Raw genomic sequence first — 26,300 nt, 5'->3', positions numbered from 1 at the left:
GCACCGATTGGGAGATATCAGGAAGCCTGGCTAGGGTTGGAAGTGGAGCAACCAAGCGGTGAGGTTGAGAGATTGTAGGGAATGATGCAGCCCGCCCGATTGATGGATCAGGAGGTCTGGAGCTAGGTCCAGAGTCCAAGGCTGCTCGACAAGATGATGATGAAGGAACAGAAACCATATTTGTTGAGGCCAGTATGGAGCAATGAGGATCATTCAGCAATACGGTAGCTTTCTGAATCAGCTTGGGAATTAAGGGAGGGAAAGCGTACAGAAGTCCCTGAGGCCAATTGTGGACTAGAGCGTCTCTGGGGGAATGCTCTGGATGTGGTAAGAGAGAAGAAGTTGCTGCATTTGCTGTTGAAGGGGGTAGCAAAGAGGTCGCAGCAAGGTTGTCCCCATTTGCGGAAGATTTGGTCCGTTACTGCTTGATTCAGAGACCACTCGTGAGGCATGAGAATAGCTCTGCTCAGCCTGTCTGCTATGGCGTTGGATTTCCCAGGGATGTGCATTGCAGTCAGAAACCATTGGGAAGAGATCACCCATTGCCAGAGTCTGAGTGCTTCTCGACATAGGGGGTAGGACCTTGTTCCGCCCTGCTTGTTGATGTACCATACGACTGACATATTGTCCGTTTGAATTGCAATTGTCCCGGTAGGAAGAGAGTCCTGAAGAGCTTGCAACGCTAAAAGCACAGCCCTCATCTCCAAGACGTTTATGTGCAGATAGTACTCTTGAGGCTGCCAGGTATCCTCGACTGTTCTGCCCTGATAATGCCCCCCCCCCCCACCCGATCAGGGAGGCATCCGTGGTCACTGTAGCAACTGGAGGGGGAAGTACAAATGGTCTGCCCAGGGGAACTGATGAGGAGACAATCCACCATGCAAGGTGCTTTTTTCATGTTTCTGTGATGATAATCATGTGAGACATGGGAAGCTGCTGGAAGGACCATTGGGTAAAAAGAAGCCATTGGAGGATCCTCATGTGAAAATGTGCCAGCGGGATGAGTATGATTGCTGCTGCCATGAGACCCAGGGTTTGAAGGACAAACCTGGCTTGAATTCTTTTGCATTGTAACAAGACTTGGACATGCTGCTGAATGGCTAACACCCTGTCTGGTGGAAGGCTGGCTGAGCTGTCCCTTGATTTAAGTTTGCGCCTATAAAGATGATAGACTGACAAGGCGACAAAGCAGATTTTTCAAAATTTATAGTGATACCTAGTCTGGAGCACGTCTGGATAGTATAGTCTCTGGCTTGCAGAAGGTGATGCCTGGTGGTAGCAGTGAGGAGCCAGTCATCTAGATACAGAAACACCTGGAATCCTTGCCGTCTCAGGTGAGCGGTAACTACTGCCATACATTTGGTGAACACCCTGGGGGCTGTGGTGAGACCAAAGGGCAGAGCTCTGAACTGATAATGGCTGGCTCCCAGCCAGAAGCGCAGGAATCTTCTGGAGTGCCTGTCCATTTTGATATGGTAGTATGCATCCTGAAGATCTATGGAGCACATCCAATTGTCCTGACCCAGGAAGGCCAAAATGGACTGAAGCATGACCATCCGAAACTTCTTCTTTGTACAGACCTGTTTAGTCTGCTGAGATCCAAAATGGGTCTCCAGTCCCCTGTCTTTTTTGGTACCAAAAAGAACCTTGAGTAAATTCGGGATCCTTGCTGGTCTGCTGGGACTTGCTGGATGGCCCTTTTTCTTAGCAGTTTTGAAACTTCCTGAACTGCTTGATCCCTTAGATTGGGTGGAACATCTGGAAGGGACTTGTTTGACAATAAAGGAGCATGAACTAAGGGAATTCTGTAGCCTCCGGATACAACGGACTGTACCCATTTGTCTTGTGTTATTTCTTGCCAGGCTCTTGGGTACAGGGATAATCTTCCCCCGACTGCCTCCAGAGGTGGGCAGTCGGGCAACCCTTCAGGGATGCTGGAAGGGCTTGTCAGAGAAAGATTCTCTGCTGCCCTTTTTTTGCGGACCCCCTCTGCCACGAGGGTGGCGTCTGTTATTGTTCCCTCCTCTGCCCCTGGAGGGAAACTCAGCACGTGTGTCCGGCAAGGCTCCCTGGGACTTCCGGAACCACATCTTTCCACTCTTCTGACCCTTGGGATATGGTCTGGAAGGAGTGAAAAAATGGACTCCTAGGGCAGAGAGAGTCTTGCCTTCCTGCTCACACCTGGTAAGGGAATCCTTCACCTGTGATTCAAAGAGAGAGGAACCATCAAAAGGGGTGTTGGTGAAAGATGCTCTGAAGGGTTCCGCAAAGTTACATAGCCGCATCCAAGCATGCCTCCCAAGGACCACGCCTGTGCCTGCAGCTCTACTCACCCCATTGGCTGCATAAGAAATGAGCCTCATGGAGGAGTTTACCACTGAGTTAAGAGTCGCCAGCTGGGAGGCTGCCTTAGCCTGGGCCCCCTCAGCTGATGGATCTTGGAAGGTATCTCCAAGCTCTTTCAGGAGTTCCCTCTGAAGGCGGGTAAAGTGGCACAGGTAATTCAGGGACCGCATAGAAAAGGTCGCTGAAGAGAATATCCGCTTCCCATATCTGTCCATCATCCTGGACTCCTTGTTAGGGGGATGGACAGATGAAGAAGTTTCAGCCAACTCCTTCTTTGTGGCTGCCGCTACCACCATGGCATCAATAGGGACACCTTTGGTCAAGAACTGTTTGTCCTGCGGTGCAGTAATGAATTTAGTCGGTCTTCTAGGGGTCGGTTCCACTGTATCTGGAGCCGACCATGCCTTCCGAGCCACCACAGACATCAGTGGGTCGAAAGGCGGAGACACCCAGGAGGTGGAAGTTTGGGATCCAAATGCATCCAGGAATACCGACTCATCCTCAGAAGGGCTTAGGGCAGTCCAGTTCCCCCTCTGCCTAAGCATCTCAAGGATGTCTGAGAAGGAGACATCTTCAGAGGGGGATCTTGGGGACCCTTCCGACTCCTCTACGTCGGTATCCGACGTGAGAGACTCGGGGGAGTCAACATGCTTCCTCTTGCATTTCCTCTTGCGAGGTGGCTCCTCTGATTGGTCAGGGGCAGCCTTGGAAGAGGAGAATACACCCAAAGGGGTGTCCTGGAGCGCTGGATCCCCACGCTTAGGGTCTGGAAGAGGGGCAGAAGCTGACACAGGCACCCTAGGGGGAGGAGCCGATGGGGTCGATCATGGGACTGACTCTGGGGCCAGTACACTCTTCATCACCTCGAAGGCATCCCTGCCCGGACGCAGAGAAGGCTCAGGCTCTGAAGAAACCAGAAGCCCTCCCTGCACCGAGGGAGACGGCTCCAAGGCAGATGTGGGAGCCGAGCTCACCTGCGCCGAAACACCGAGAGGGAGAGCGGGGTCAGACAAGGGTCCGATGCCACTCGCCCCCTCGGAGCTGACCAGGGAGTCTCGGCGCCCAGATCCCTCCAAGGTCGGTACCATGGAAGGGATCGGAGCCGACGACGGAACCGAAGAAGAAGGTATCAGAGCCGACGGTTCCACGACTTGAGCCCCAACGAACTCCAGCTCCGAGCTCAAAGGATGAGTCGGATTAGGAATTTCTATAGCTGTGGACGGAACCGACACCTGATGAGGGGGGGCTGGACAACATTTTGGCTAGGGCCTGTGATTTTAGCAGCCTACTGACCACTCTTTCCAAGTCATGGTCCGAAAGTCTTGAGGACCGAGAAGAGTGTGACAAGCGGTGACTACGCTCTGACTGGAGCACTGGCGATTTTGGAGCCGAATGTATAGACTCCAAGGAAGGGGACCTTGACCTTTTTCAACTCTCAGACGGCTCCGATGAACGTACTGGAGCCGACTGGGAGGGAGGAGCATCGGTTCCAGCCGGAGCCGAGATGGAAGGTATGGCTTCACCCAACGACGGCTCCGAGCTGGGAGCCAATGGTTTAGGTGGCCTAGAAGATTTCACGGGCTGAGCCTTCACCAGTGAATCTTGGGGTTTAAGTAGACCCCTCAAGATCAATTTGTTTTTGCGCTCCTGCAGGACTCTTGGACTGAACGCATGGCAAATCGAACAAGAGTCCTGCAGGTGCACGGTGCCCAGACAATAAACACAAGAAGTGTCACACTTCTTGAATCCGGACGGCTTAGGATCCTTGGACATCCTAACAAAACAAAAATCCAAGGAAAAACACACACACAAAAAGGTTAAGGTAACAAACTACAGTAAAAAAATGACAGTTACCAGAAGCACTACACTACAAAAACTATACTGAACTATAGCAAAACTAACTAACTTTAAATTTTTTTTTTTAAAGAGAAGGGAAGAAAAAAAGGTTATCCTCTAACTTAAACAGATATCTTTTAGATATAAGGTAATCCTCTAACTTAAATGGAAAACCTTAAGAGAGAAGAGAAGGGGGGAGGGGAGCTCTCTAAATGACTAAAGGTTTCTGAGGAAAAAACAAGGATACAGACATGAACACACTTCGATTATCAAAATCTATTCTAACGATAACTTCTATGCTAATTTTAACTAGTTTAAGACAGAAAAAGACACAATATAAAGGTTTTATATGACCTGAGCCAGTAGAGCAACCTCACAGCTGAAGCGGCAAACGAGATCTGGGTTTCTAGCGCCAGGCATCATGGGATATGGGGAGACCTCGAGCCAGTATGTAGCTCTCGAGCTTTAGAAGATGGCCGAGTCGGAGCCAAAGATCGGCTCCGAACCCAACCAGCAATAATGAAGGCGAGATAGACAACTTAACATCTGGCAATTCAATGGTTTGATTAATGGACATTTCAGAGATCATTTTTGGCAGAAATGAGACCACCAGGGACTCCCCTAAAGTTCATTGAAGCTTCCCTGACCGGGAATCGAACCCGGGCCGCGGCAGTGAGAGTGCCGAATCCTAACCACTGGACCACCAGGGACTCCCCTAAGTACTGAGGGATTAGTTCTCAAAGACACTCTATCTCTATGCAAAATCAAGTATGGACTCTTGATGCATAAAGCTTGAAGCTCAGAGATATGTCTGGCAGAAGTAATGGCGACCAAAAACAAGGTTTTCCATGACAAATATTTGAGGTCACAAGAAGAAGCTGGTTCAAAGGGTGGCATTGTCAGAGCATGTAGAACTAATGATAGATCCCATGGTTGAATAGGTTCCCTAAAAGGTGGCTTCAGATGATTCACACCTTTTACGAAGGTCTTGCACAATTTGTGTGACATAAGAGAGGAGTCTTGGACACCCTCATGGAAATTAGATATTGCAGCCAAATGAACTCTATCTAATGGTAGAGGCCAATAGACCTGATTGAAAAAGGTCAGCCAGATACTCTAGTATTATCGACACTGGTGCTGAGTAGGGATCTACTTGTTTTTCTTTCAGCCAACAGGTAAATCTTTTCCACTTGCTTAGATAAGTAATTCTAGTGGAAGGCTTATGAGATGCAATGAGAATGTCACGTACTGGTAAAGAAAGATCATTCTGCCTGGCAATCAAGGGAATTGGAGTAGCCAAGCCGTGAGCTTCAGGCTGTTCAAGTTGGGAAGAATCAGGTTCTGCAGATTTGAGATCAACTCCGGGGTTGGATGGAGAATCCATGGTCGATCTAGGAGGTGAGGCCAAAGGAAGGGGGAACCAAATCTGACGAGGCCAATATGGTGCTTTGAGAATCACCTTGCTCTTCAACTGACGGGCTTTCTTCAGAAACTGGGGAATGAGGGGAAAAGGTGGGAATGTGTAAAGAAGACCAAAGGGCCAATTGTGGACTAGAGCGTCCCTGGGTGACTGTCCTGGAGGGGGGATCAGGGCAAAGTAGTTGCTGCATTTGTAGTTGATCTGGGATGCAAAGAGGTCGCAGCAAGGACGGCCACAGCGGTGGAAGATCTCCGCCGCTATCAAGGGATTCAGGGACCACTCATGAGGTTGTAGAATGCACCTGCTGAGTCCGTCTGCTATCACGTTGGAACTCCCGGGAATGTGTGTTGCTAGAATAAAATGGTTGATAGCCATCGCCCATTGCCATATCCTCATGGCCTCTCGACAAAGGGGGTAAGATTTGGTTCCACCTTGTTTGTTGATGTACTGACTGAATCGCAATCGTCCCAGACGGCAGCAGGGGATGGAATGCTTGCAATGCCAGAAGCACTGCCCTCAGCTCTAGAACATTTATATGCAGTTGGGCCTCCAATACGGACCAAGTGACTTGGACTGTCTGTCCCTGACATAACCCCCCCCACCAGATCATGGAGGCATCCATGGTCACTGTGGCCTTAGGTTGCTGGGGGGAGAAGGGGCGAGACCATTGTGATGGATTGTGGGTTATCCACCAATTTAAATCCTGTTTGCACCTGTGGTTTATTCGGATCTTGGCTGAAAGAGGATGCTGAAAAGGATACCACTGGGTGAGCAGTAGCCATTGTAGAAGCCTCATATGAAACCTGGCCAGGGGGACAATGGTGATGGAGGCTGCCATAGAACCCAACAGCTGTAGGACAGAGTGAGCTGTGGATTTCTCCCTTGAAAGGACTGGGATCAGTTGTTGCTTTATCTTAGAATTCTGTGCTCTGGAATGGCAGCTCTGCAGTTCTTTGTATCCAAGATAACCCCTATGAATTCTGTGGACTGAGATGGGGTGAGATTGGATTTTTGCCAGTTTATGGTTATGCCTAGCCTTTGTGCAGCGAGGAGAGAGTATGCCAGAGCTTCTTCCAGTAGATGTCTGGTGGGGGCAGAAATGAGCCAGTCTAGCTATGGAAACACCTAGAATCCTTGTAGTCACAAGTGAGCTGTGACGACTGCCATGCACTTTGTGAACACTCTGGGGGCTGTAGAGAGTCCGAAGGGCAGTACTCTGAACTGGTAGTGACTGGCTCCTGCACGGAAGTGCAGAAATCTTCTTGATGGCCTGTCCACTTTTATGTGGTAGTACGCATCTTGAAGATCTATCGAGCACATCCAATCATCTTTTTCCAAAAGTGGGAGGATAGACTGTATTGTGACCATCCGGAATTTTTGTACTCTCACAAACTTGTTCAATACACTGAGATCCAAAATTGGTCTCCAGTCCCCGGTTTTCTTTGGCACCAAAAATAGTCTTGAGTAGAATCCGGATCCTATCTGGTCTGAAGGGACTATTTGGATGACTCTCTTTCTTAGCAGCTTTTCTATCTCTAGTGCTGCTTCTTCCCTTTGACTGGGTGGAACGTCGGGAAGGTTTTTTGAAAGGACAGGACAATGATTGAAGAGGATATAACCTCTGGTTATAATCCTTTGTACCCAAGAATCGGTGGTGATGGTTAGCCAGGCAAAAGGGTACAAGTAGAAATGACCCCCAACCACCTCCAGAGGAAAGGAGTTGGGCCACTCTTCAGGAGTGCTGGTAGGACTGGCCAGAGAAAGAGTCCCTGGAACCCTGGTTACAGGGACCCCCTCTGCCCCGAAAGGAGCATCTTCCCTGTGAGTTTTCCCCTTTGCCTCTAAGGGAAAACTCGGCCTGTTTGTCACGGAAAGGACCCTGAGATTTCTTGAATCATATCTTCCCACTTTTTTGGTTTCGGGAGAAAGCACGTTGAGGGGAAGAATAATGGACCCCTAAGGCAGAAAGGATCTTTCTGTCCTGTTCACATCTGGCCAGTGTGCTTTTAACTTTGGGTCCAAACAACAAAGAGGCCTCAATGGGAGCATTAAGAAAGGAAGCCTTAAAGGGTTCCGCAAAATTGCACAAGCACATCCAAGCTTGTTGTCTCAAGACCACAGCTGAACCCGCTGCTTTAGCTGCTCCTTCTGATGCGTAAGATATCAGTTGTATAGAGGAGTTAGATATTGACTCAATGGTGGCCAGCTGAGAGGCGACTTTGTCACGGACCTCATCAGACACGGCACCAGCCAAGATTTCAGAGAGCTCGGAAATCATCCCTTTGAAGCCTGGTAAAGTGTGCCATATAATTCAGGGACCTGATAGTAAAGGTCGCTGATGCAAAGGTGCACTTCCCTATCCTGTCCAGGGCCGGGACTCTTTGTTAGGAGGATGGACAGTCTGGCTTTCTTCTTCCGCCAGATCCTTTTTTGTTGTGGCTGCCACCACCACAGCATCCACAGGAAGACCTTTAGACCAATGGGGATCCGTAGCAGGAGGGGACAAAATCTTATCTGGCCTCCGGGGAATAGCCTCAATGGTGTCAGGAGCCTTCCACGCATGCTGTACGATGAGCCGGACAAGTTCATCGGCAGGTGAAGTAACCCAGGAGGTAGGGGGCCAGGCACGAAAGGCCTAAACACAGACTCCTCAGAGGTCGGATTAGAGGGCTGCCAGTCACCGCTCTGTTTAAGGATTTTGAGGATATCACCAAAGGATACCTCAGAGGGTGACCGACGGGATCCTTCCCCCTCATCAAAGTCTGTGTCTTCAGTGAGGGGCTCCTCTGTAGAGTCCATGTGCTTCCTCTTACACAAACTTTTCCGGTGGATTTCCTCAGAGGGAAAAGCTGGGGAAGACAGTGGAAAAGGGGTTTCCTGTGGGAATATGTCCTGAGGCCCTTGCACCCGGTGTCCGCTAGGTGCGACTTGTGAAAACAGTGTACCAGAGGAGGGCGGGGGGATAAACAGCACAGCATCGCCAGCAGAAGCCAGAGCCTACTCCATCAGTTGAAAGTCTGGTCCACCTGAAGAGGGGTGAGTGTCTAGGATAGGGGTCACCCCTCCCCTAAGTGGCTCAGCCTGCCGACTCGGAGTCCCCGGATTGCTATGGAACAGCAAATTATGCGTGTCACAACTGTCACCTTGGGTCATAGCAAAACTCTCCGGCCACGAAGGCAACTGCGTTGCCTTAGTGAGATCCATAAAGGGAACAGCAGAGGGGGAAGACTGTGCTATATCAATGGACTTCAAAGGCAATGAAGGAGGAGAATAAGAAGCCGTCTGTGGAGATGGGTGATCACCTCCCAAGGAAGGATAGGTCCTGGGGGGCGAGATACCTCTGGCCAGAAGCACCTGATCCACAAGACGCAACACATCATGTTTGGAAAGGCTTCTAGTCGACCTCACGGAGACTGTGGGAGAAATAGGTCTGTCCACAGAAGAGACAAGCTTGGTGCCCACCTCACCAGTCTGCACAGAGAACAATGGTGCTGAGAGAGACTGGACTACGGTTGTCTGCACCGAGGTAATCATTGGTGCCGAGGTCACAGTTTGCACTGACACAAGGATCAGTGCCGAAGTGGTTGCCGGTACCGAAGCTGGAACCGACAAAACTGGAGCCAATAACTGAGGCGCCGGTTCCGAGTAAGATGTCAGAGCCGATGTGGTCAAGGTCTGCACCGGCTGAATGGTCAGTGCAGATGCAGTAGTTGTAATAGTCTGAACTGAGGAGCCCCTCAGTGCCGATATAGTAAAGGCTACAGGAGAAGATGGAGCCAAGATCACTGATGGTGCCAAAGGTCTAGGCACCGAAAGCACTGGGGCTGACTGAGTGAGCTCCGAAGCAGTAACTTTAGCTTTTTTAGGTCTTGGTTGGCGGGAGTCCCCAGCTTGGGGACGAAGGCAAAGACTTGGCCTTAGTAGGATCATCCAAAATTTTCTTATAGGCTCTAGGAGGGGTTGAAGCCTCCGACCCAGAAATAGCCTCTGAAAAGGGATATTTGAGAAGTCCCTTCAGCAACAACTTATTTTTCCTTTCCAACAAGGTTCTGTTAGAAAAAGTTTTACAAATAGCACAGGGCGGGTCAACAGATAAGTGGGACACACCCAAGCAATAAATGCAGAAAGAGTGTGAATCTGATGTAGGTAATTTGTGTCCACAATCAGAACACCTTTTGAATCCCGGACTACTTTTCTTATCTGCCATGACAGAAAAAAGGGGACAGTAGAAAGGGTACCAGCAATGGTACAAAAGAATACCTGAAGGTATGAAGAAAGGAAGAGATTACCAACGATGGGAAGGGAGAAATACCTCGCGATAAAAGATGCAGAGTAAAGAGAAGAAAACTCAAGAAAATATGGTCGCTAAATGCAATAGGGTAAGAGACAACAAAATAGAAACTTTTCTGACAGAAAAAGTTATATATATATGACTAGTCTGACAACAAATATCTATACTTAGCTCAAGAGAAGCAGCTTGACATGACCAAATGGCAACGCGACAAATGAAATCTGAGGTAACAGGGAGAGGGGGATTATGGGTAAGAGTTTAGCTCGAGAGTTTGTAGCTGACGCGAGCTTGGAAAATGGCCGGCTCAGTTCCGAGGACAGGACCGATACCCCATGCGTAAAGAATGAACGGGGATTAACAATATCAGATATATTATTACATGGTCTTCTTCCTCACTCTCAGAATGTGAAGACTGAGTTTCTTTACCTCCTTCTCTCTTTCTCTTCTGGTACCTCTACAGCTCTCCTTCAAGTAGATGACTTTAGGGTCACTCTCAAATCCAGAGTAGCTCTCTGTATTAAGTCAAAATTTTCCTGTGCTATCCTTCTACAGTCTATAAGCAAAACAGACTCTGATATCTGGGGACTCAGGTCTTCCCTTGGGTGTATGTATGTATGTATTAACATCTGCTCCATAAAATGTAAACTCACTTCTTGTTTAGGCATCTGCACAATTCATATTAAATCCCTACCACAACAGTAGGTAGTGCAGTGGTAAATCCCTACCACAACAGTAGGTAGTGCAGTGGTAAATTGCAAAGAGGAAAAGCTAGGTATCTTTTCCTGAATCATATCAACTGAGGATTTAAGGCCACACACAGGTATCAGGGGATGAGGGTTTTCTTTCCAAAAGTTAGTTTCCTCATCTTGAATTCATTGTTTGGTCTTGAACACAGACAGGCTATCCCAAAATGTTCTCCTCAACCTTGAAATTTAATTTAGAAATATTGGTTGCCTTAAGAACTGGGGAACTTAAACACTTCAAGCAGGTGAAATTGAGCGGTTTATCATGCACTCAGTAGCAACAAAGAAAAGTTTATGTGGGAAAACAAAATGCAAGCTGAAAGAAAGAATAAGTGATCACGTCAGAAATTAGAAGATGCGTAGAATCAAATTCTTTGGTTAAGCTTATTAAAGTGCTGAACAAAGATTTGTTTTTTTTTTCAGTATCACATTTGTATGTGAGTGCGCTAGAGGTGGTGATATAATTACTCAAACAGAAAATGAAGAATATAGGTGGATTCATTTTTGCAAGCTGATAATTTTACAATATTTAATGATGATAACATCAAACTGATTTTAAAACTGAAATTATATGGTTTTAACCAATGATTTGTTAAAATATATGCCATGTGATTTGTGATGTTAATTTATACTTGTGAGACTGCTACTACTTTTTATAAGTTAACCTGATAAAGTATTATAGCAAAATCGTTTACGGTGAAAGCTTGTTCTTTAAAAGTGAATTATTAAAGATCTTAAACACACCCAAAGCGAGGTTGAACAGACTGGTTATTTTAAATTTTGTCATATGTATATATAGGGCAGTTGTTTGAGGGTATGTTGTCTGATGAAGCAATGTTGATCATTGCGAAAGCGCTCACTTATCTACAATAAAAGATTTTGGATTTTATTCTTCTGGATTGGCAGCATTTATTACAACTACCTTCAGATTTGGGTGTGGTTTTCATTTTCTTTTACTTGAATTATTAAAGAACGCCATTTTTTATTTGTTGCAACTCAAAGACTTCACTCAGAGGAGTGGGTGGACAAATGTTTACTGCAGCATTCAACAAAGATAATGTGCCCACTCAAAGAGGCCCAAGAGTGTTCCTGGCATGCCCCTTTGAAAATTCAAGTGGCTCCAAGATTTTAATCTTTTTTTTTTCTTGCCTTAATATTTTCCATGAGATCTCCTATGATTCTTTTGTTTACATAAAGAGTTCTCTTATATTTTTGTAAGTCACAGAACATACATGCCTAAGACATTAGAAGGAGAAGCAGAAGAAATATCCTGCAAGTTCTTGTCTGCTACAAATCTTATATCATGGCTTGCCAATTGGAAGAATCCATAGTTTTGATAATTTTTCACCTCATACTTTTTGGAATATTTTGGAATTTTAGTTAGAGAATCTGTCCAGAAAGTAGAAGGAGAACCAGATGAAATATCCAGTAATTTCAACCACACGACAAAGCCTGCAATTTCTTGTGCCTGCCCCTTCAAATACTGAAGACACTCCAAGATTTTAAACTTTTTTTACCTGTTTTCCTGGGAAGATGTCTAAGCTTCTTTTGCTTATACATATATCAATATCTATATCTACAGAAATATTCAATTTTTCTATAATGGCTTTTTTTTTTTTTGCTCTCTCAGCTAATGTCATTTTACTAAAAGTTGTACAGTGAAGACAATTCTTAAAGCACCTTTCTACCACAGAAATTAAACAATTTTATTTATTTATTCATCCCACTATGCTAGTGGTCTTTTTTCAGGGGAGACCCTGGGTGCATTTATACTGTTAGGGGAAATCTGGTCAGGGCATCAGGGGATGTTGCCTACTCTTTTCTGTAGGTGCCACAGAGTCTTTCACATCCACCTGAGCTAAAACCAACTCATGCTAATGGGACCTTGGTTTAACAGCTCATCCAAAGGAGGACACAATCAGGAGTCCAGCACCCCCTTTATGCTGCACAGAAGTGTCAGCAATCCATCTCCCTGTTGTGGGAATAGAACCCAAAGGTGAGTGCGTGCCTGTTGCACCACTGTCACTGTTTTACACAGTACAGTTGTGCAAGTTGCACTTACCTATAACAGTAAATGTTTGAATTTCTCACTGCTGCAGTAACCTTTAGGATACAGCATACAGCCAGCTTCCAAAAGGTCTGGCTTTCTCCCACACCTTCACTGTGACTGCTGACTGGTTAGCCTTGTATAGGAAATCAATAATCAAAGTGAAGCTTTCTTCATGGCTTTCCTGCTCAAGAGTAAGGAGGAGTGTACTCATCCTGAACTTCAAAAAGACATAACACTGTCATTTTGTTTTATATTCAAACATGTAACTATATACACAAGATGGGGGATGTAGGGTGGGTGTGGCTACTGCAGCAGTGAGGAATTCAAACATTTACTCGTATAGATAAGTGTAACTTACAGAAAAGTACTATGCTCATCCTTCTCATCTGCTGCAGCAGCCTTCAGACTACATGAGCTGATTACCAAAGCCTATCCTACCTGGGAAGAGGAAGGCTATGGATCCAGGATCCCCTGGAGAATGGTCCTAGCAAAGCATATTCTGGACCTAGAAAAGGAATCCAGTTTGTAATGTAGAGGATCATGCTGCCATCTCTAAAATACTTCTAGAGTCTACCCCTTTCCAATATGCCATCAAAGAAGCTAAGGCTCTAGCAGAATGTGCCTCCATACTGCCTGAAACTGGTTTACCATGGTGGAAACAACAAAAGGCAATAGCTGAGGACAGCCATCTTGAAATAATCTGTTTTGACACTGGTTGTGTTTTCTTTGTCCTAACATAAAAACGAATAGCTGATTTGCATTTACAAAGGACTTGGTTCTGTGAAGATAGTATCTGAACTACCTATGCACATCCAGAATATGTATAATCCTTTCTTCCCGGTTCTTTGGATCTGGATAGGAGACTGGAAGATAGGTAGCTTGATTCAAAGTAAACTTGGGATCCATTTTGGTCATGACTGAGGGATTTGTTCTTAATAAGACCCCATCCCTAAGAAGAAAAAAAAAACAGATTGGGCTCACCCACCACGACAACTTGCAACTCAGATACTTTTCTTGCAGCTATTAGAGCAACAAGAATATCTGTCTATGTAATGAACCACAAATCTGACTAATGAGCAGGTTCATCAGTCAAATGGAGACCTAGTTAACTTTTCCAGCAGAAAGCTAAGATCCCAAAAAGGAGTGATTTTTTTTTATGAGAAGGTTTCTGGTATAAAACTCCCTCCAGAAACGTCTTCACTAAAAACAAAGAAGTGGAGATTCCACAGGTATATAGTGGAATAAGAGAAGTTAGAGGATAGCAGCTCACAAAACATTTCAGCACCAGTGGTACATAATCCCTGATGGAACCCTGGTTATTGGCTAGGCAGCAACTAGAACAATTTTCAACTTACCAATAGAAGATTGGTTAGTATCAGGTTTTCTTGCCTTCTTTAGTACCTGCTGCACATCTTAATGAAAAAGGTGCTTAAAAGGCATCAGAACTGAATCATCCAACCAACACTGAATCATCCAGGCAGTTAGCTGAAGATGTTTGAGACTGGGGTGCATCAGACTCTGCTTGTCTTGTGTGAGTAGGCCCAGTTTGTGAGGAAGCTTGTGGATCTGCTCTTGGCCAGTTCCATAAGAACAGAGAACCAATGTTGCCTGGGCCAAAATGGGGTCATCACAATGATCTTTGTGGATTCCTACTGAATCTTTAGAATTACAATGAATATTGGCAGGAAGGGTGGAAAGGCATGTGTGTGAGGAATCCTGGAAAAGTACTTGTTCAGTTGTCTTAAAATGAGGCAAACAGATCTATTTGAGGTGTTTCCTATACCTGGACCGATACCTGGAAACCCCCCATTCAATTTCCATATATGAGGATATGTTCTGGTCCTGCTCAGCTTGTCTGCCATTATATTTTGCTCTGATGGAATGTAAGATGCTTTGAGGGTTAAAGAGTGCTGAAGAGCTACCTCCCAAGCCATTACAGCCAGCCTTGTTTATGTACCACATCACTGTGGTGTTGTGTTGTCTATAATCACCTGAAGTGGTCCTGGGGACCATAGATGATAACAGATTTTAACGCATAGATGACCTACAACACCTCATTGACATTTATGTGCTTTGGTCTGTCTGAGGAGTTCCACAGGCTTTGCACCTGTACCATGACAGAAATGGCCCACCAAGCAAAATCTGAGGTGTCTGTGGTTACAGATTGGATTGAGATTTGAAGAGAAAAGGGGAGACCAGGATGTAAATGTTGGGTCTGTGCTTTTTTTTTTTTTTTTTTTTTTTTTTTTTACAAACCATTGAATCTTTTTCATGTGTAATCTGGTCAAAGGAATGATAAGAATCACAGAAGTCATGAACCCAAGGATCCTGTGATACTTTCTGGCCAAAGTTTGAGACTGATCAGAGAAGCTCAAGAAAGTTTTCAAATAAAAATCCACTTTCTCATCTGTCAAAAAAGCTTTTTGTTGAGAGATGTCTAGAAAACATCCTAGAAAGACAATCAAGTGTGAAGGGGTCAAGAGGGATTTCTGAACATTTATCTAGAACCTAGACTGATCAGAAGAGAAGAAACCGATTCTAAGGACTCTTGACATCTGGGAAAAGACACTGCAATGATTAAGTAAGTCAGATAAATAAGGAAATAGATGAATGCTATTCAGTCTGCAATGAGCTATGACTCGAAACAGACACTTTGTGAACATCCTGGGAGCTGCAGATAACCCAAAGGGTAATGCAGATAACTGATAATGTGACCCAAACACACAGAATCTGAGAAATTTTCTGAAACCTCTGGCTATGGGAATGAGATGATATGACAATATCCTTTAGACTTTCATAGGTTCATTGGTTGGTACTAGGCTATCAGCCCTAGGGCCTATACAAGCCTAGCCAAACAATTCCCTGGATATTTCTTCCCACAATATTTACTTCCCTGGACCCCTGTCTAGCAGGACGACTGACGTGATCTCCGGGGTGAATTTCTTATCTCCCATCCAATCGTCAAGGTTAACTTAATGTTACCATAAACATCCCTTGGGATTGAGAAGTAACAGACTCTGTATGGTCAAGATTTAAAAAGGAAATACCTAGAACTGGTCTCTAAGAAGGCTCTTTCATTGGGACCAGAAACAATAGGTGTATCTTCCCATTTGATTTAATGGTACAAGTTCTATGACTCCTAGGGTGAGAAAGTGCTGAAGAACCAAAGGAAAAATCTTTGTTTGGATTGAAGGGTTGGGAAGAACTCCCCTGAAACCACTTTTAACACTCAAGAGTCTGAAAAATGTGTTGCCAATGAAAAATGCAGAGAAACAGTTCTTGTCAGAGATATTGAGAGACAGGGGCAAGAGGTGTGGGTACGGGAGAAAGAATGTCAGTATAGTAATTTTGAGGTATTAAGCTGTCCCTTTTTTGGAAAAGATCCTTATTTCTTGTTATTCCCCCACCTGTCATATCTTTTTGTTGGGTTTGTGTCATAAGATCAAAAATTCAAAATGCTGAAAAAACAAAATACTGAAAACATATTCATTGCAGGGGTTCAAGTCATCCTGCACTTCTCACACCCCCTGCTAATTATATATACCAGCACCGAGATCACGCAACAGTGGAGAGAAAGCAAATTCCCATTTTCAATATTTTAAGATTTCAGCATTTTGAGTTTTCGATCTTATGAATGGGATGGCTTTTTTGATCCTTGTTTGGCTTGAGAAGGCAGGGATTGTTAATTATGTTTTTGAAAGGAAAAGAGGATTTGTGGGATTTATAAGAGGTGTGAGGGAAGTGAAAAATCTTAGAAACTTCCTGTATTAATTTCTCTCTCTCATCAAATTGTTTGAGGACCCAATTGACAGATGGGCCAAATAAAACCTCAAGTAAAGCTAAATTTAAAATTTTAGACTCTATCTCATCAATGAACCTCTGATTACATACTAAGGCATATCTCATTAAAACCGCAGCTGCGGCAGCAGCTCTAGACACAGTAACTATACAATTATACACATAAGGCATGTTTTGATACTTGAGAAAGATTAGAAACAATGAAATTCAGAAATGAGCTACCTCCAGGAGAAAGTGTAAAAGACAGTTCTCTAAATCTGTCTGCACAAAACAGAATAAACTTTCACATAGGTGCCTGATAGATAAGAATTCTGTATGCCAGTGGTATAGAAGAAAATACTCTCTTACCAAAACTGTTCAATATCTTTCCTTCTTTGTCTGTGGGGAAGAACTGGAAGGAACCAAAAGTCTATTTCCAACTGATAAAGATTATAAATAGCAGCAGGGTTATGACCTAAGGTAGAAGAACAAATGTTTGCTAGCTTGAATTTTTTTTTAAGTTTATCTGCCTTTTTGGGATCTGAAGGTTGACAGTAAGGATTTTTACAAGCAGCATTAAATACATCATCCAAGGCTGGCACAATAGGAGGAACTGGAGTGGAATGATCCATATTGACTTGTATCATCTCATTAATTCGGGGGGGTGCATCCACCTGTTCTCATAAAAACATTTCATTCAACCAGGCTATTGTTTGAGAAAAAGAAAATTCCTCTAAGGGTTTTTTGAGGAACAAGTTTTCTCTAAATCGGAAAACTGGGCTTGGGAATCTGCAGGAAAAGAAGTCCCGTGTCTGTCTACATCAGAATTACATGACACATTTTTCTTAGAAATTTCTCTGCTGACATTATTCAAAGGTAAAAATTTCTATGCATCAGGATTAAAATCTTGTAATAAATAACTCAATGAAGGCACTTCTACCCCCATCTAGAGGTCTCTTTCCATGGCTACCCCAGGCTTCTTCTGAAGTGTCTCCCAGTCTCACAGAAGATGGTTCTCCCATGCCCAGATTGGACACTGGAAAAGCCAGTAAGGACAGGGCTGACTCCCAGTTCATGTTGGCTAAAAGGACTACACCAGAGGGAGATGGAGAGGAAAGTGAGTGGTCTGAGGAACAAATGACCACTACAGATTTACCACTATTAGTTGAGGTGTTGACTGAGCCCATGATGTCAGCAAGGGCTCTTTGAAAAGCTGTTTCTTCCTTCTAGGTTCAGCAAGAGAAGGAACAGCAGGAGCTGGGGAAGTATCCATGCTGTAACCAAGGAGGAGGTTGCAAAGGCGGTACAAGTTGCAACAATTTCCTGCCAATGATCTCCATTGGAAGGTAAGTGGTCAAAAAGTGTTCAGAAAGAGCAAACTTACACTTAAGACTCCAAAACACAGTCTCTTATCAAAGTAGTGCACAAGCAGCACACTAAATCTTGTCAGAAACCCTTTACAAAGAAACGTAAAGAGAAAAACATCAGGTACAATGTGACAAAGTGCACACAAGCACTGCTTAATCAAAGCACTTCACTACTGAAAAACTTTGTGAAAAAATAATTCAAAGTTTACACTATCAGTACATTTTCACACAAAACTAGCTCCCAAATTAATTTACAATAAAAGTGGTCCAATATTCAAAAGGATAAGGGTTTCTTAAAGGGGAAAAATACTGCTTAAAGCTCTATTTAAAAAATACAGTTCTTCTAAAAGGCAATAAGTCCGTGTAGAAAGGTTACCACTGGGGTGTCATCTACTAGAAATGAAGTTAAAAGCTTAAAGCTGCTCCTGCAGAACCTCTGAGCTGCTTCTTCATGAAGCAGCAAGAAAGTACTGATTAAAGCTTCACTCTTGACTGCTGATTTACTTCTACTGGGTTGACCAATCAGCAGTCAGAGTGAAGGTGTAGGAGGGATCCCGAGCTTTTAGAAGGTGGCCAGTTGTTGTGTCCTGGGCAGGACACATCCCATACAGCCTAAAGGCTGCTACAGCACAGAGAAAGATGAACACAAGATGTATTCTTTGAGGTGAATCTGATGACCACAAAATCATCTGCTGGAGACTTGAGATATCATTTATTCACAAAACAATTAAAAACTGTTTGCAATATGAAACAATTCATTAAGACTGCTAAAATAAGTATTTACTGAGTAAACCATTTAGTACACATGTTAAAAAATGAAGTAAGCACATGCATTGTCTTTTTACAATTCTTTAACAGTCATGGTTCAAAACTGCAATAGTGTTCTACCCTGGCAGATATTCTAATACATATGTATGAATCCTGCAGCAATAATCTTTATGATACATACATTTTTACTACAACCTGTCATTATCATTAAAACATTTAACAGTTTTGTCTAACTTTGGCCCCCCCAATCATTTTTTGTTACCAACCTCCTCACATCCAGATACATCTCTACTTTTCTCCTACATAAAAGCATAAGTCACTTACTAAAAATTAAGAAAGGAGTTAAATGTGAAAATTATTGGACTGCAGCAAATGTTCCAAGATTTATGCAGTTTAAAAAAACGTGAAGATGGATTAAGTACAATGCAAGCTGGTGACTGGTGATGGTGACAAACAAGAATGCTTAGTCGACTTCCTCAAGTTTCACTAAATCACAGCTTTGTATTTGATTATCAACATTACTTGTAATAAAGAGGTACAACTTAGGCAGCATCATATGCCATCACCTTTGCAAACCTTTTCATGGAAAATTAAAAAAAACAGTACATATATACAATCAACATTTTTTTTCCATGTAAAGTCAGATATTACGGTTGATGCTCAGAGAATCTGATTTACTGCAAAGGAACACATGACAATATTTATAGCAGTTATTGATGGCCTGGTGTATGTCTGTTACTGTTAGAGTGTAATGCTATTATTGGTAGGCCATTTTCAAGTCTGGGGATTGCAACATTTCCTGCCAATGATCTCCAACTTCTGGGATCAATAGGTGTGACAGCCTGTAACACAAGTCCAAGATGTGGTGATGTGATGGGATATTATGACAGTATTTTTTTAAGTTTGACAGATGATTTATACTGCATGCATCATGATGTATGATGTTACTTTTACAAGAAAGTGACCCATGTGCAAGCAGACTTAGTTCTATAAAGACTAGACAATAACCACGATTCTGCTGAAATGATGGGGATTTACAAGTGCTAATGACTACTATAGAAGTATGATGTTATTCTGTGTGTACCCTTTACATTACTCCTGTAGCAAGGTGTGGGGGAGTGTTACTGTAAGCTACCGCTGTGGATAAATAACAAAGAGACTGTAAAAATAGTATGGTGTACAAGTTTTATAAAAGGAGGTGCAATAGTCAGAAATGCTTTATTTAACTATTTATTTTTTTCTTTTTACAACTCAGCACAGGATTCACATACTTCTGCATCTGAGAAACATGCTCAATTCAGGCTGGTAGAGTTGCACACTCACCTATAATGGGATTCTAGAGATACAAAATTAGCATGCTTCTGAATCTGAGCAAAATATTCTTGGGAACACCAATAATATATACACTGAAACCTAGTCAACAGTAGTTTCATTTAAAAAATAACAAGTAACAAAAACAGCAGCTCTAAACTGCCAGTTCTAAAAGGATTTGCCGAATGAAATTTCTTAAGAAATGTGACAATATTTCTGCCTGTTCTAGTGCTGTACAGGGATGGAGCCCTGACTGTGGCCCAGACAAACAAAGTTTGACGAACGGCTTGAGTGATTAACAGTACAGGCAGGGAGATGAGTATGCAAATCCTGGGGGGGGGTGGGACACACTGGAGTGACAGCATGCTACTTCTATAGCCCTGAATGATCAGGTTATATGTGGAGTTTGGGAAAGTGTCTATGAGCAGGCTTGGAGCATGACTACCCTTGGGCCCAGGGTAGGATTGTTCCAACCGCTGCATCTCAATACAGGTATAGCCGCTTGAAAAAGTCAATACACTCTATGATAGGGCTGCAACTGGATATGCATGCACTTCTCAAGCAACCATGGTGCCTCACTAGTTCTCTAACTGTGGTCCAACACACACATACACTGCAGACCACATGTCACCAGAGGATGAACTGTGGAGCAGTGAGCAAACTACAACTGCTGGTTCCCCATTTCAGGTCTTGCCTGACGTGCTACAACCACAGGCTTCAGAAGAACTAAGGCATAGATTAGTGTGCTGGAACGAAGGCACAGACTGGACAGCAGACTCAAGAGGGTGTCACTCCGTTTGGAAAGAACAAACCTGTGTAATACAAAGTGTTAATGGGACTGTAAAAAAATAATATTCATACAGTGTACCATTTTGATCATAATTACAAGTTAAATAAATTGTCCTTAGCCAATTACCAAGGAAACCAAACACTGACATTCTACTTTAGGAAGTTGTGCACAACCACCCAACAAGTCTTTACAGCAGTAGAAAAATGGTTCCAAGATATCTGTCTCCTCCTTAATCCCAAAAAAAACAAACTATTACTTTTCTCTCCTACCCTTAAATCCTCCCCTCTCTCCTTTTCAATTATGTCTGACAATGGCACCATCATTACACCTGACTGTTCCACTAAACTACTAGGCGTCACAATAGATAATCAACTAAACTTTGATTACCACATTGACCTTACCATCAAAGCTGTTAATAAAAAGATTGGTGCTCTTTATAGACTTAAGCCCTTTCTAACAGCATCTACAAGGGTGTCTCTAGCCCAAACTCATCTCATCTCCACACTATTGTATGCCTCCCCTTCTTTATAAACCTTTCAAAATCTAACCTTCAGAAACTTGCCACAGCCTATCATAGCATTGCCAGGTTTGCCACAGGCTCCCCATTTCACACCCATCATTGTGTTAACCTCAAAAAGCTTGACTGGCTCGAACTCCAAAATCTTATTCTCCTACATCAATTAATTATCACCTATAAAATCCTCAACTACCCTTCTAATACACCCATACTAAATAACCTTGTTGTCCCTTACAGGAATCTTACTTCCCTTCGTTCAGCCAACAAACTACTAGTTGCCACTCTCAAATCACACAACAAAGCTGGTGACTCCTTGTTTACAAACGCCATTGGCTCATACTGGAATAAACTTCCCACAGAACTGACCTCTCTAGGCTCTTCTCAACTTTTCAGGAAACAACTGAGGAACTATTTTGTGTCTCACTGGCTATGCCCCTGCTCAAACCCTGACTGACCTGAGCATCCAACCCTCTTCTCATTTCTCTCCATTTACCTCTATGCTTGTCCCTATCACTAATACTACCCCTCTTCTGCAACTATCTACTATCCACTTATATACTACTTTACCTCTGCAAACTGTTATCCCCCCCAAATGTATAGGTTGCTCCCAGCTATGCTAATCTGCCTCTTAATATATTGCCCTGGCACAAAACGATTATAACAATTGTTAATACTGCAAATACCTAAAGACTCTTATGTAATTTACTACTTTCTTTCTTTTATGGCTGTACTATTCCTACTACAGCAAAGAATTTGCAAACATAAATCATCTCTCTATGTTATAACTATAGCTTTATTAAGTTTGCTAATTATAGTTTCATTTAAGTTTGCTAATTATAGCTATTGTCAATTTGCTTTAGTATCATTACTATACTACATTGGACTAATTTTCTTATCATGCTTATAATTTTGCATTCCGTTGTACTATTTTTATGTTACCTTCTAGTATATAGTGGAGCTTTTCTCCTCGGGCCTCTGCTGAAAATGGACACGTATCCAGCCAGACTAGCCCGGTCAACAAATGTAAAATAAAATAAAATAAAATAAATAAAATAATATAACCTAAAAGGCTAATGGGCTATAAGGGATATCTGCTTTTATACTGCCATGCCTACTGCCATTCTCCAGTGGCCACATGGTGTTAAATGCAGATAGTGTTATATCCACTACTTTGGGAAAATAAACTGAAGGGAACATAGTACTGCTGACATTACCATGAATTACTACTGAAAATTAGAAAATAATAAAAAATACCATGCATTGTCCTGTCCATGTAAAGACAAAAATATGAAGTCATAGTTACCTGGAGGAATATGATCTATTACCTCTACAACTCTTGTCAAACATACTGCATAGTAACAGTAGCTCAAATCAGTCATCTAGTTCAATATCCTTCTATCTAGAATGTACTAAACAAACACTTAAAAGTTATTAGGTGCTTCTGTTAGTCCCCCTGCAATACTTAGAAGGTTATGCATCTCTATAACAAACTGCAGCTCCACGCTGGTGTGAAAGGCACCTTTTCAGCCAGTAAACTAATAAAAACCAAAATAAATGTAGCACTCATGTCTTTTCAGAATACATATTCTAACTGCAAGAAACAAATGGAAATCTTTCCCAAACATGATCTGAATACAAAATATAACGCATTCAAATTATTTTAGTTATCAAAAGGTAATGCAATTATGCACATACCGTGATAAACCAATATGAATTGATTCGATATATCAGTCTCGAGAGGAACCCAAGTTGGCTAGCAGGGGCCAAAACATGAAGATGCAAATGGCTTATTGAGCAGAATGGTGGCCAGTGAAAGCCCAATCTGAAAAGAAGTCCAGTTAAAATGGTTAATAAAGTGAGATGACATACACAGACAAACACATGGATTTTGATACATTTTTTTAATTATTTGTTAAAAAGCTTACTCTACTAAATAACATACAGAGAAAGAAAAAATAAAGAGCAATAATATGTAGAGGCCCAAAGAAGAGCAATACAGTGAAAAACAATGACTAAACTACTTGCATTAGTTCAGTTTACGAGAGGTGGCATACTGCTTCACACTGCACTAACTTTGGCTAGGTAATGGATAAATCAATGCCCTAATGGAGGACAAACATTCTGCAACAGGTTACTAATGTACAGCTACTGCTCAATAAAAAAAAGTCCTCCATTTCACTGTAAATATATTAAACTGCTATGAAGCACAGACTGCAACAAATAATACAGCCACAATCTTTTTTACGTTTGTTAAATGTGGCTTTACTGTTTAGTGAGAATAAAAATCAAAAAAACAAAAAGTAATACTAAAAAAAGTAATACTTTTGTGTGTGTGCATGTGTGTGCTTGTGTGTGTGTGCGTGTGTGCACGCATCTGAAAGAAAGGACAGGCAACAATTCAGTGAGCAAATGAGCGAGAAAAAGAAGAGACACAGAGCAAGTGAGAGACTCAGAGCATATCTCAACTTTTTTATCACAAATTCTTTTACAACCAGATATATGAGCAAATAAGACCTAAAGTTAGGGACAAATTTTAAACATAAGCATAACTCACTAAATGATGAAATGGAGGAAGGGGTTGTCCATTGACATGTATTTTTTGAACAGTAGAAAGTGTAAAACTATAATGTCTGGCTTCCCTGACTGACAGTAATTTTCACCGATTTACAAAAGAAATCAAACATTTTCAATGCTTTGCACTGTATGAACCTTCATTCAATTGATCACAAAAAGACATCTGAAGTGTGCTTAGTCAAAAAAGTAGCTGTAATTGCTGGATGTGTGCGTGTGTTTCTATCTACAGGTGTGCAAGTCTGTCTGTTTGTGCCACTGCATCAGTGTGTTTGTGGGGACATTATTTACATAACTTATATATATTTTGTAATACAACAAAAAGAGGCACAGCACACAAACGGAGCCTAGGAACAGCGTGTCAATGCAAAAATAAAAAATATAGTCATTCACCATATGCACGCTCTTCCTATTGAGACGCTAAAGACACTCCCATCCGCTTCAAAATGCAAATTCCAATAGACTGACAATCCACTGCTACCAGAAATGTTGACAAACCAGTCCAGATATAAAACCAAAACGTTTTTATTTCAGAACGACAAAGAGTGAGCGCTTTCGCCAATAGGCTTCTTCAGACTTATAAAATAGCACTCATATGCCACAGTTTATGTGAATGCTGGTTTGAATATCAAAATTGAAAGAGTACTTGACGATGTAATGTTATTTGAGAAACGTTTAATAGAACAAAAGAAAGTGAAAATAACCAGGGATGTTAGAGATTTTAAGAATAACCATGTGTTTATGTAGCCTAGGGAACAAGCTAGTAATGATGATGTTAACAATTTTAAATACAGACGTAATTATGTACCTATTAATACAGCCTCAGCTTGGAAGCCTTTAACTAATGCTCCTACTAATTATAATTCTTTTAGTAATAGTGAAAGACATGGAAACGATGAAACAAGGATATCATCGACTTTTGTTAATAAGCAATTACCTTTGGCAGAAACAGTACTTGCTTCACCTCAAAGGGTTATTGTTAACCCACCATCAGATGATATTATGGAAAATCCATTAATACAACAAAATTACATTGAAGGTGGTAGTAACTTAAGGAACTTTAGCAATGATGTAACTGCTGCCACGGAAGCAGTAGTGAGACCTAAAATGTTAACAGGGAGTAACACTATTATAGTACAGAAAGAAATGGGTAATACCCCTTTCCCCATAGTACAGGGCCAAGGCCCAGAAAGAAGAAGATCAGCCAGCAGGGGAAGGCACAAAAGAAAGGGGTCGATTGAGGATTACCAGGGACCCACCTTAAAAAAGATGTGGGAGAGGATACCTCGTTAATAGTAAACCTGTCGAGTAAAATTTTGAACGTAGCTGAACAGCAGGTGTTAAATAAAGGCTTGAGCTTTATACCTTCAGGTAGGGATGATGTAGTAGATTCGATCATTAATACCAAATTATTTACCAGGAATTTGCAACTTAAGTTAGATTTTGGCCCAAATGACAATAGTAGTAACCCACCTAGGTTTCGTACTAATAGCACGTTTATACCACAGCTAGATCCAGCGTTGGATGTGTTTGGTAGAATGCTGGAAAGTAATATACATGATTATTTTTTAACCCACCAACACAAGGGACATGGCAAGAATTTGAATTACAAACAAAGATGTGCACTGAATGGTTTGAAGAATGATACTACTCTAGCAATTAGACCTGCCGATAAGGGCGGTCCTATCGTTTTGATGGATCTAGTTGATTATAATGATAGAATGTTACATCTCTTAAGTGATGATAAATTTTATCTTAAGATTGATATGGAAGGAGTTAAACAGAAGGTATTTGATGTTTATTATACATTAGATGATCTGATTATGTCTTCAAGTATAACTGATGAGTTATACAATTACCTTAAAGTAGATAACCCTGTGTTACCTATTATTCAGGGTCTGCCGAAGATACACAAATCTTGCACTAATCCACCGATGAGACCTATTGTAGCTGGTCAGGGTTGGGTTACTGAACCATTATCTATCTACACGGAAACAACTCTGAGACCGCTAGTAGATATGAATAAAACCATACTTAAGGATAGTAAACAGTTTTTACTGGATTTGTATGCATATACAAAAGATTTGGATGATAATGGATGATAATGTTGAGTATATATTAGTGACATTGGATGTGGTCAGCTTGTTCACAATGATACCTAACGATTTGGGCATTCATTACATAAGGACTTACCTATCTCGACATTCAGATTTTCTGACAACGAAGATTGACTTAATAGCACTATACCTTGAAACTATATTGTGTAACAACGTGTTTATCTTTGGAGAGGATATTTACCTTCAAAAGGATGGCGTAGCTATGGGCACTTCTTGTGCCAATAGCTACGCCAACCTAGTCATGGCAGCTTGGGAAGATGAGTTTTTGTTCCATTCCCATCTCTTTAAGGAGCATGTTGGGTTGTACCGTAGATTTGTGGATGACCTGTTTTTCTTTTGGCTGGGTGACGTAGAGACACTGAGAACATTTGTGGACTATATAAATACGTCCACTAA

At 42.4% G+C, this 26,300-nt stretch overlaps 1 protein-coding gene and 1 non-coding gene across 2 annotated transcripts in view; both read right to left on the bottom strand.

The window, feature by feature from the left end:
• LOC122810682 (histidine triad nucleotide-binding protein 3-like) overlaps positions 1–26,300 on the bottom strand; it is a 436,167-nt gene that overhangs the window by 17,823 nt on the left and 392,044 nt on the right. The window contains exon 4 of the mRNA XM_044082255.1: positions 22,912–23,038. Within this exon, the coding sequence (XP_043938190.1) occupies positions 22,912–23,038 (127 nt within the window). The remainder of the gene's footprint in view (positions 1–22,911; positions 23,039–26,300) is intronic.
• Positions 4,821–4,892, bottom strand: TRNAE-CUC. Its single transcript has one exon. It is a non-coding gene; the product is annotated as a tRNA-Glu (tRNA).

The sequence above is a fragment of the Protopterus annectens genome, chromosome 1.part1 (genome assembly GCF_019279795.1).
Source record: "Protopterus annectens isolate FY-2018-M chromosome 1.part1, PAN1.0, whole genome shotgun sequence".
NCBI classification, from domain to species: domain Eukaryota; kingdom Metazoa; phylum Chordata; order Ceratodontiformes; family Protopteridae; genus Protopterus; species Protopterus annectens.
Note: the sequence above shows the minus strand (reverse complement) of the source record. Positions and strands in the feature narration are given on the sequence as shown.